Source organism: Lontra canadensis, unplaced genomic scaffold (assembly GCF_010015895.1).
Source record: "Lontra canadensis isolate GAN:19392208 unplaced genomic scaffold, GSC_riverotter_1.0 scaffold160, whole genome shotgun sequence".
Lineage (NCBI taxonomy): Eukaryota > Metazoa > Chordata > Mammalia > Carnivora > Mustelidae > Lontra > Lontra canadensis.
Genome location: NW_022631154.1, coordinates 1,697,501 through 1,708,717, shown reverse-complemented (window position 1 = coordinate 1,708,717; position 11,217 = coordinate 1,697,501). Strand labels below are relative to the sequence as shown.

The 11,217-nt window shown below is 59.6% G+C and overlaps 1 protein-coding gene across 1 annotated transcript; it reads left to right on the top strand.

The window, feature by feature from the left end:
* Positions 1-1,457: 1,457 nt before the first annotated feature.
* Positions 1,458-6,113, top strand: SSR2 (signal sequence receptor subunit 2). Its single transcript, XM_032845125.1, has 6 exons — positions 1,458-1,501; positions 1,907-2,061; positions 2,964-3,062; positions 4,123-4,231; positions 4,923-5,000; positions 5,569-6,113. Exons 1-6 carry the CDS (start codon positions 1,493-1,495, stop codon positions 5,677-5,679), a joined length of 561 nt encoding a protein of 186 aa, XP_032701016.1. The 5' UTR covers positions 1,458-1,492; the 3' UTR covers positions 5,680-6,113.
* Positions 6,114-11,217: the final 5,104 nt, after the last annotated feature.

Here is an 11,217-nt window from a genome sequence, read left to right as displayed (position 1 = left end):
CACGCATGAACAAGGGACTCAACGAGAAGGCTCAGAGGCAGAAAGGTCAGTGTATAAATGGGCAAAGTAAGGATGGAGACATTTCTGTCCTGGATCCAGAGTGCCTATTGGTAGGGAATGTCCACGGTGTGTGCTGAAGATACATATTCCTTTTGTGTGCAGCTGAGTCGGAGAAACAAGGACATCCACACTTGGTATTTCTCCAAGCCTGGAGAAATTGCCATGAAAACAATGCTTTGAAAAGGGGGAAAAAAAGTTCCTCAATCAACAAGGATTTTTTTTTTTTTTTAAGATTTTATTTATTTGTGAGAGAGAGCGGGAGAGCGAAAGAGTGAGCACAGGCAGGCGGAATGGCAGGCAGAGGCAGAGGGAGAAGCAGGCTTCCCCTCCAAGCAAGGAGCCCGAGGTGGGACTCAATCCCAAGACGCTAGAATCATGACCTGAGCCGAAGGCAGAGGCTTAACCCACGGAGCCCCCGGCGGCCCGGGGGACTTCGGGAGCACCTCCTTCGCGCGCAGCAGCACTGCAGGACCGAGGGCTGAGCGCAGGGGAGAAACAGCGTGTCCTCACGAAGACGGAGACCAATGGAAGGAAGCTCAAGGCCAGCGCTGGAAGGAGCGACGGGGTCCGGCAAAGCCGGGGCAGCCTGCGGGGGGTGGGAGGGCACAGGCTGGGGAGCGGAACGCAGAGTTCGCCCGAACGAAGGCAGAAAACGTGCGTTTCTCGTGAAGCCCCAGCAAGGAGGCTCCTCCGTCCCCCTCCAGACCCGGGGCAGCGCGGGAGCAAGAACGGCGTCCCGAGGGCAGACGCGCCGCCCGCAGACCCAGACCGGGTAGCGTTGTGGTCGGCCGCACCCGGCACCGTCCGCGACCTGCACGCCGGGTACTGCCGGGGCTCGTCATAGACCCGAGCACCGGGACAGAAGTGACCGCCGTGAGGGTGCGCGCCAGCGGCAGCCCGGAGCCCCCGGTTCCCGACGCGGAGCCCCGGACACCCTCCCCCGGAGCGCGGCCTGCGGGGTCTGTCCGAGCCCAGACGCGCGCGCCCTGCGAGAACACGGCCGCGGGGCTCCCCGCGAGCGCGGCGAGGCCACCACTGCCCTTCCTGGCCCTCGAAGGCTCGAGAAGCTCGGGGCCCGGCGACTTCCGGGATGCAGGGAGGACCACGTCCGTCGCCGGGAAGCAGAAAGGATGCCGGCAGCCCTGGGGGGAGGAGCCTCCCCCGGTTCGAGGTTCGCCGGCGCCCGCGACGCAGCAGACCGCGGACCCAGCCACAGGGCACCTTCCCCGGGGCGGCCGCGCTCGGTGGCGCAGGCCCGCTCGGGTCCCCCGCGCAGGAGGGCGCCGCAGAGTTAGAGGCGGGGCCTGGCCCGGAACTACAATTCCCAGGAGGCATCGCGCGAAGCATCGAGATTTCCGGCCCGAGCTCACTTCCGGCCTTTGGGCCGCTGACGCTCTCTTCCGGTTTTGGTGGCTCCCGAGAGGCCTGTGGGATGCGCACGGTGAGTGCCGAGCCTTGGGGGTGCGGGCGGGGCGCCTCCCGGGTCCGCGCGGTGGCCGGCGGCGGAGGGGTTTCTCAGCCGCGGCGGGGACGGGAGGGACGCACTGGCGGGGGAACCCTAACCCGAAGGGACCCACGGAAGGGAGGTGGGGGCCTGGTCAGGGGCGTGGGGAGGACCCCGTGGGGCTGGGCGGAGGACGGCTGTGCGGGGGTCCCCGGCACCCCCCACCCGCCGACGGCAAAAGGGCGGTGGGGCTGAGAAGTGGGCGATCCCGGCGTGTGGCTCAGCCCTGCTGGCTGATGGGGAAGGGGCTGCCGCTTTGCTAGACTTGGTAAGGGGCTGCCAGGAGGACTGCGGTGCGCTTCCGTGCCGGGGCTGACCGCCCACGGGCGTTTTCCCGCCAAGATGAGGCTGCTGGCGTTCGTGGTGTTGGTCCTCTGTGCTGTCAGTCATGCGGAGGAAGGAGCGAGGCTGCTGGCCTCCAAGTCTCTGCTGAACAGATACGCCGTGGAGGGGCGAGACCTGACCTTGCAGTACAACATCTACAATGTCGGCTCCAGGTGAGGGGGGTCGGGGGCTGCAGGCGGGCCCTTCTCCTTCCCAGCCGGCCGGACACCCGTGGGGGACCTGCAGCGACAGGTGTCAGCATCAAGTGATCGCTGCTGGACGTAATTCGCCCAAGCTCCCAGAAACCTCTCCCACTTGTGGGAGCTGGGAGAGTGTCTGGGGGGGGAGGAGGGAAGGATGAGCGAGAAGTGGGGAGCGGAGGAGGAGCCCCGTCCTTCCCTGCCTCGGGCTTGCAGGGTTCAGCTTCCTCCCTGCCATTAACCTGTAAGCCCGTGTGTTGCCTTCTTAAACTTTTGTTTGCTTCCATTCTCTCTTCCGTGTGTGTCCTGCTCCTCGTCCCCTCTGTACATGTGACACACGTACACACAAAGTGGGGCAAGAGAGAAAGTGGGCCCGTTCCTTCCGTGGTGCTTCTCAGCCAGAGAATCCAATCCGTGACCCGGATTCTCCAAACCCAGCTCTCTGTGTGACTCATACCTGGCTTTTGTAGTTCTGCTTTTTAGGACAAGTAGGCAGATTTAATCGATGATTACTTTTTTTAAAGATTTTATTTATTTGACAGAGAAAGTGAGAGAGGGAACACAAGCGGGGGAGTGGGAAAGGGAAAAGTAGGCTTCTCGCCGCGCAGGGAGCCCCATGCGGGATGCGCGGCTTGATCCCAGGACTCGGGGATCAGGACCCAAGCTGAAGGCAGACGCTTAATGACGGCGCCCCCCAGGCGCCCCAAGAGTTTATTGTTAAGTCATCTCTCCACCCAGCAAGGGGCTCGAACTCAGAACCACAAGATCAAGAGTCCTGTGCTCCCGCGACTGAGCCAGCGGGGCGCCGCCAGTCGCCGGTTACTGTACTTCTGGGTCCGTTGCTTACTAAGCTCTCTTGTCCCTCCGTTGCTCAGCGCTGCCTTGGACGTGGAGTTATCTGACGATTCCTTCCCTCCCGAGGACTTTGGCATTGTCTCCGGAATGCTCAATGTCAAATGGGACCGGATTGCCCCGTATCCTTGACGCTGGGTGGTGAAGCCTGGTGTTGGGGAAGACACGGACACATTGCCAGCCAAACAGCAAGGTCATTTCACATAGTCTGGCTGCGGGTGGCCGTTCTGTCACCTCTCCTGAAGAGACGGGACAGTAGAAAATGGAGTGTGATTGAGGGGAGACCTGGGGAAGGAGGGTCCTCGAGGTCCGGTTATAAGGTGCTACAGCACACTCTCTGGGGGACACGTGGACATTTAGGAGACTGTTTGTGGCTGGACGAGGGTATTTAAGCTGCTTTTAGGAGAAGGTCAGTTGAGAGCTAGCACGGAGCCCCAGGGGGCCTCCTAAAGATTCTTCTTGCCCAGTGGGTCTCTTTCTGGCCTCCACCAGTTAGTTTCCGAGTGGGATTAGATAAAACTCTTCCCCCATGAATGAAAGTATTTAGATTTTCTGGTGAGGGTAGTAAGCATTCTTTCTTTTTCTTTTCTTTCTTTCTTTTTTTTTTTTTTTTAAGATTTTATTGATTTGTTTGAGAGGGAAACACAGTGAAGGAGGGAACACAAGCGGGGGGAGTGGGAGAAGGAGAAGCAGACTCCTTGCCCAGCAGAGAGCCCGATGCAGGGCTCGATCCCAGGACCCTGGAATCATGACGTGAGCTGAAGGCAGAGGCTTAACAACTGAGCGACTCAGGCGCCCCTCTTTTTTTTGTTCGTTTGTTTTGTTTTGTATTTTCAGTCCTCCCTCAGTTAGTCAGTGAAAGAATTTCTGTGAAAATGACTTTTCCAGTCATCGTATGTGTTGCTTTGAACGCTGACTTCAGAAACCCCAGGACCGAGTCCAGCTTGAACCTGCGTATTGTGTGTCTCAGAGACCCCTTGCGCTGGGCTGGGACGACGTCCTGTCACACCCCGCGTTTCAGGCCTAGAGAACGGTCTGTGTTGATTACTCCCACGGAGGATTGCAGGCACGAAGCCCCCCGTGTGGGCTCCCCTTCCTGTGGACGGCGCGTCCGGCCTCCACGGTGAAAGGATGCTCACCAGCTTCAGCTGCATCTCCTTGCTTCCTTGACGGTCGGGCCAGCGCTAGCAACGTCTCCCACACCGTGGTCCTGCGCCCGCTCAAGGCCGGCTATTTCAACTTTACCTCGGCCACCGTGACCTACCTGGCCCAGGAGGACGGGCCCGTCGTGGTAAGTTGCCCAAACCTTAGCCGGACGGCCTAGACCTGCCTTTAGAAACTTGCAGAGGCCGGCCAAGGCAGCCGCCGCACTCTCAGGATGGGAGGACAGCCCGGAGGCTGGCGTGCCGCCTGGGGAAGCAAGGTGGTTTCGAACTGTAAAGCTCCAGGATGAAGCAGTCGAGATGGTGGGAGAGGAGAACCGCAGCCTCGCCTCCTCATTCTCCCCCCGGCTTGCTTTCAACCTGGACGGTGCTGCTTGCTGCGTGGTGGGCGGCTGCGGGTCGCCCGGGCCCCTCCCGCCCCACTGCTGTGTCCTCTCAGCTCTTTCCCAGCCTCCACCACGTCCGCAGTTCCCTTGCTTGGACCGCTGCTGCCGCAGACGCTGTAGTGGCGTAGCTGGTCTCCGCCTCCAGCTTTCTGGCACATTCCGCCCTCCCCGCCCTCTCTCCTCCTCATTCTCTGTCTGTTGGAAGGGACCCCCTCCTCTCAAGGCCCAGGTGTGGACTGCGTGCCCTCCTTTCTGTCTTCTGCTTTTACACCCCTCGGTTCTGTCCTGCTCAGTCTCTCAGCAAGTGTTTGCTGACTGCACGCAAGTTTATCGAGCCCTGATGGCCTCCTTGACTGGAAAGTATGATTGTCTGCTATCTTTGTGCCCTGATCCCCAGGGATTTGCCCTGATGCCCGTCCTGTCTTCCTTTCAGATCGGCTTCACCAGCGCCCCCGGACAGGGAGGAATCCTGGCCCAGCGCGAGTTTGATAGGAGGTTCTCCCCGCATTTTGTAAGCTCCGAGCTGTCCTCTCCCTCTTTCCCTGGGTCTCTTTCAGTTGTGGGACCTCCTGGTCTCCTTAGAAGATCATTTGGTTGGTTCTTGGCACACCTGCTTTCTCAGGTGTGACACAGCCACCACCGAGTGTCCTCACTTAGCCGTGATTAGAGATTCTTGGCCGTGAGATGACCGTGGCCAGAACCAAAAAACTGCCCTTTTCTCTGTGCGGCCTCGAGTCCAGTCTCATCTTGGAGTCTTGGGTGTGTTTTGAGGTTTACAAGAACGAGTGTGTAGACTCCCAGAGTTGCAGAGCACTGGGAAGGTTGAGTGGGAGCACTAGTGGTCTAGAGAAGCTTCTCGTCCATTCTGGGTCGGGTCAGGCAGGGCCTGGGGCTCCATAGCTGGGAAGATAGGTCGGTCTGGAGAGAGCCCTTCCTGTCGGGAGCAGTCGGAGGCGCCTTTGCCGGGCTCTGCCCACCGGGCGGGCCGCACCACTCCCTCTCCTGCTGCTCCTCTCCTTCCCGGACCTGCCATGGCCTCGCCCAGACTTGTAAACAGGGGCCTCTGTCGTCCTCCACAGCTGGACTGGGCAGCCTTCGGGGTCATGACGCTGCCCTCCATCGGCGTCCCCCTGCTGCTGTGGTACTCCAGCAAGAGGAAATACGACACTCCCAAGACCAAGAAGAACTGAGAGCCTTCCTCGGGCCGCCCTGCCCAGGAGGGCCGGGGGCTTTCCAGACGCCGGGGGTCTCTCGAGTGCGGTCTCTTGTCCCCCAGCCCTGCCACCTTCTGGACCCTGCCTGCTCTCAGCCAGAGTGAGGCACCAGGCCTCGGGTCTGTGAAAGCCTCCTCGTTCCACCCCGACGCCATATGGCGGGAACGCCTCGGGCAGGGAGCCTTGAGGGCCCTCGGTGCCCCTGCGGGCCGCAGTGTGAACTCTGAGGGGCGCAGGAGGGGGCACCCTGGAGACTGCCTGACTCGACCCCCTTCCCCTATCCGCCCCTCTCGGAAGAGGCAGGAAGATTGGACGAAAGCTGAGGGACACTCTGAGGCTACCCAGTCTCTGTTCTGGGTCGGGGGGACGCTGACCAAGTGGGGTTTTCTAATAAAAACATGCCACGCTGACTCGTCTGCCTCCTCGTCACCACTGGGCACCCCAGCTCCTGGGCAAGTGAGCGGACCTCCCGCCTGCTCGCTGTAGGCCTGTGGTTCTGTCTCTGCGGACGTCTGCCCCCCCGGATGCCCTTGCCTGCGTCCCTCCCTTCCCTCTCCGCTTTCGCCACGCCGCTGCCATCACCCTGACCCGTCCTTGCCTGCGACCTCTCCACGGCGAGAGGACACAGGGTGAGAGGAAGGTCATCGATGCCCTGTGAGACCTTCTGGTCTTGATTTGTTCGCTGACCTTGAAAGAACTACCTCTTGACACCTGGTTCTAGCACTTTCTCTGTTTAACAACTAGCTTTTCTTTTTTCCTTTAAATTGTTTATTTAATCTCTACACCCAAGTTGCGGCTCGAACTCATGACCCCGAGATCAGCAGTTGTGTGCTCCCCGACTGAGCCAGCCAGGCGCCCCAAGAACTAGCTTCTCTTGAATTCGTTTTAGTTCCGCACACCTGCAGCCCTCGAGCTGTGCCCTCATCACGGCCTGTGGCAAGGCCGTGGTTCTGGCTGCCGGAGCAGCCTCTCCGAGTTGCCTCCGTCCGAGCCAGGAATGCCGTGGTCCGAGAACAGCCTCCCAGGCAGGAGGGAAACCCAACAAACACCGGCTTTGTTCCTGCCACCAAGTTGCCCAGTTTAGATGCTGTTGGGGGTTGAGGGGGGAGAGACTGCCCAACCGGTTTAACCTTTCCTGGGCCCAGCACGCAGAACCCGGGCCCCAGGAAGGATGAAAAGGACATGGAGACAAAGGGAGGCTCCCAGTGGAGTAGCCCTCCGCCAGCTCACCTCCCTCCTTCAGGGACTGCGGCTCGGACACCCCAGGACTGGCCAGGTCAGAGGGCGAGGGCGATACGTTTGCTCTTGTTCGTTGTGTTCTGGGGGAGACTGGGGCTTTGCAGAGTGGGGGAAATTAATAGGTCAGAAGCTTGAGGTTGAGAACAAGGGCAGGGAGGAAGCACGGGGCTGGCTGGACAGTGGTCGTCTTGCTTCCGAGGACTGGAACACTGGTCTTCGGAGGAGGGGACACACTCCTCTGTCCGCGTGGTCCCCGCCGGAAACAGGCATTCACCTACAGTGGGAGGCGCTGCGGTTTAGAGGATAGGGTAGAAGCCGGGGTAGGGTTCCTAACTCTGGAAGGTGCCACAGGAGCCTTCTTCCTAGCCCGAGCCCCAGGTGGTAATCCTTTCCCTCCAGCTGGGGCGGTCTTCAGGGAGAACCACAGCACTTCTGGGATGGAGGAGGAGGAGGGGGGCGGGGGGCACCCAGGTCTGACGCAGATGACAAGAGAAACATTGAGAAGGCAGCTGTTGCCACAGGCCCCTTGAACAAAGGCCAAAGCCAGGCGCTTCCCCTGGAGAGATCACGCTTCCTGCAGTCAGGATGGAACAGGAGGTTAGGGCTGGAGGCTGGCACAGCCCGGGGGACCTGTGGGTAGACGTAGCATGAGCCTTCTGAGCTTCTGGAAGAAATCTAATGGGAGACGACCAGCAGACGGCACCCCTCCACTCTCATGGAGACCACCGGGGGATGTGTGACCCACAGGCAGTACTAACACCCCGCCCTCCAGGCTCCCTGCCAGGGCCTGGTAATCAGCGTCCCCCGCCCCCCACCTGGAAGCTGCCTCTTAAAGGGACCAACAGGAGTTTTGCAGCCAAATTAGAAGACAAAGGTCCTCCCTGGTTCTAGGAGGATCCTGCTGTCAAGTAGGTTTCCAGCTGTGGGCCTTCCCTGGGATGCTCTCTTTCTCCCCCCTCAGCTGTCCCCGACCTGCTGGAGTGAGGGGGATGGTGCCCACAGAGTCGCCGGGTCACCCCAGCTTAGCTTCCTCCACCTGTTTCCATGTGGGCCTGAGTCCAGTGGCCACTCTCTGTTCAGGGAGTGCTGAGGTCAGGGGACCCAGGGATCTTGGGGACCTGCCACGGTATGCAAGGGGTTAAAGGCCTGGGCACAGCACCACCGGCTGGGGTGTTTGAAGTGGGGGGAGGGCTGTCCTGGATTGGAAGGAGTGTCCCCAGCTCTGATGAAAACTCCTGGACCAGCCCCCACTGAGGTGTGGGACTGGGTTCCTAGAGAGGCTCCCTGGCTTGTCCCTGTGCTGAAGCCAGCAGCCCACAGAGGAGCAGGGCCCCCATCTTTGGGATACCTCCTGGGACCACTGAGTTTCCCTCTTCCCTTGCCCTGGGCCCCACCCCAGGAACGGGGATCCCCCTGGAAGCAGAGCTCCTAGACCCCTCAACACCCAGGAAGAGGCCGCGCGTAACTGTCCGGCCGGCTCCGGCTGTCGGCGCCCAGTTTTAATCAGAGAATATCGTGTCTTTGCGGGACGGTGCAAGTGTGTAAATGAGGGCTCTCAAGTTCGGCCAAGCGTTCACACTTATTCTCGGGTGACAGGTGATGCCAAGTGCGTCCTTAGAAGCCTCCCGATCCCCAGTCATCCAGGCTCCCCCACTCTGGGCGTACCCTCGGGCACCCACTGAGAGATTTCAGGAGCCACAAGCTCCTGCCAGAGAGTGAGGGACTCCCAGCTCCCAGGTCACCCGTCCCGTCCACCTCCCACTGTGGCTGTCCCCTGAGACCTGATGGGTTCATTCCTTGGGACCCAGTGGCCAAAGTCTTCTCAGGTGTGTCCCTCTGAACCTCAGAGCCTCTCTTGCCCCACCCTTCCGGCTCGGAAAAGCAGACGGTCTGCCAGGGAACAAGCGGGCTGGAGGCTGGAGAGGACTGGCGGGCCCTGCCCCAGGCTCTCCAGTCCGAGGAGCCCCTGGTAGGATGAATTCGCAGGCCCAGGGAGGAGGAGGAAGGCGGGCCCCTGGCTTCAGTTTGCAAACCAATTAAACAAAAAAAGTGGTCAGCCTGGGAAGCCTGAAGCCGCACAATTCCTGATCCCTGAGCCTGGCGATTCCAAGAGGAGGGGCAGTTTCGGGCGGGTGTCTGGAACACACTTACTGCTGGCTTCCGTAGAGGGAGGTGTGCTCACCGGAGAGAGCTGGGGACGCCCAGCTCTCTGGCTTTGGACTTCCAGAATTAAGTACGAACAATAACATCGATACCTCCGCCCTGTGGGTCCTGTACGCAGGTGGGCGCCTCTCAGAAGTCAGCCTGGGGGGCCTCTGGGGGGCCCAGTGGGTTAAGTGCCTACCTTCAGCTCAGGTCATGATCTTTTTTTTTTTTTTTTTAAGATTTTATTTATTTGACAAAGAGAGATCACAAGTAGGCAGAGAGGCAGGGGTGGGGGTGCAGAAGCCGGTTCCCCGCTGAGCAGGGAGCCCGATGTGGGGCTCGATCCCAGGACCCTGAGATTATGACCTGAGCCGAAGGCAGAGGCTTGACCCACGGAGCCGCCCGGGCGCCCCAGCAGGGCATGATCTTGGTCAGGTCACGGTCAGACTCCTTCTGCCCCTCCCCCTCCCCTCGCCACTGGTGTGCTCTCTCTCTCAAATAAATAGATAAGATCTTTATTTTTTAATTTTTAATTTTTTAAGGATTTTATTTATGTATTTGACAGAGAGAGACACAGCGAGAGAGGGAACACAAGCAGGGGGAGTGGGAGAGGGAGAAGCAGGCTTCCCGCCAAGCAGAGAGCCCGATGCGGTAAAATCTTTAAAAAAAAAATTTTTTTTTTTAATTAAAAGAAAAGAAGTCATCCTGGAAGCCAATGCGGACAGATAGACGGCTTTTGCCTGTCTTGCCCCCGACGTGCTAAGGTACCGACAGTGCGGGGTTTGTGCACAGACCCTCTGGGTCCTCCTCTCCAGTGAAGGCAAGGTCTGCTGAATGAACACCAGCCCTCGGCACACACCCTTGGCCTTTGGACTGTGGGAATCGGGATCCTACTGTCCAGTAGTTGGCAGGACACCTTAGCGACATCTCATGTGCTCCCCACCAAGAAACAGAGTCACGGGAGGTTGGGGGTGGGGTGCTGGGGTCCCACCATAGAACGGGGTCAGGGGAGCGGGGTGGAACCAGCTGTGGGTCCTGCAGTTTCCTTGATCTGAGGCAAGGAGAAGCCCGGCTCTGGCCATGTCTGGGGTCACTGCTGGATTCATGACTCACTGTCCAGGGCAGAAGCAGCAGGAAGGTCACATTTTGAATCATCAAAGGCTTTTCCATGACCCTGTCCCACCAGGGCTGGGAGAAGCCAGCCGACCAGGACATCTGGCTCCGTCTTCCTTCCCATTCTTTATTATCTGGTTCTTTTGGGGGTCTTCTTCCTGACTGTCACCCTTGGGGAGACTCAGGACCCCAGGGCCAGGCCCAGGAAACCCCCAGGCTGTGAAGGGGACTGAGCAGCCTCCCCCACAGTCTGCTCTGCCCGGCCAGGTGGGTGCAGTGGTGGCGTTCACAGAAGCCCCGCCTGCCCTCCCCCAGTTTCTAAGATGACAGAGGGAGTAGGAAGAACAAATTCGATTTCTCTGGGAACCCATCTAATTGCCTCCTTTCTTGGGCTGGTGAAGGGGCAGACACGGGGGGGCATTGAAGAACAGCGGCACTGCGGGGGGCACCTGGGTGGCTCCATGGGTCAAGCCTCTGCCTTCGGCTCAGGTCATGATCCCAGCGTTCTGGGATCGAGCCCCGCATCGGGCTCTCTGCTCAGCGGGGAGCCTGCTTCCCCCTCTCTCTGGCTGCCTCTCTGCCTGCTTGTGATCTCTGTCAAAGAAATAAATAAAATCTTTAATTAAGAAAAAAAAAAAAGAAGGGCGGCACTGGGGATGCTGTATTTCAAGAGATGACTGTGAGGGTCCCACAGGACAGCGCGGGCCCCGGAGGGAGGGGTTCCCGAGACAACGCGGGCTCTGCACAGCTTAGCTCCTCCTTCGCAGGCTCCAGTTCCTGTTTAGGAAAGGCCTTGGGAACTTCAGCGCCCCTGCCCCAGGCCTGGTGCCCAGTGCCTGCTCGGGGTGCCCTGGACCTTAGCAGCCCTCCTTGCGCTCCTTCTTGTCCTTCCTGAGATTTGGAGACCCAGTTGCTCTAAATCAGGAGTCTGCAAACTTTTTCTGTAAAGACCCAGATACTAACTATTTTGGGCTTTGTGGGCCAGACGGTCTGTGCCGCAGCTACAACTTTGCTGCC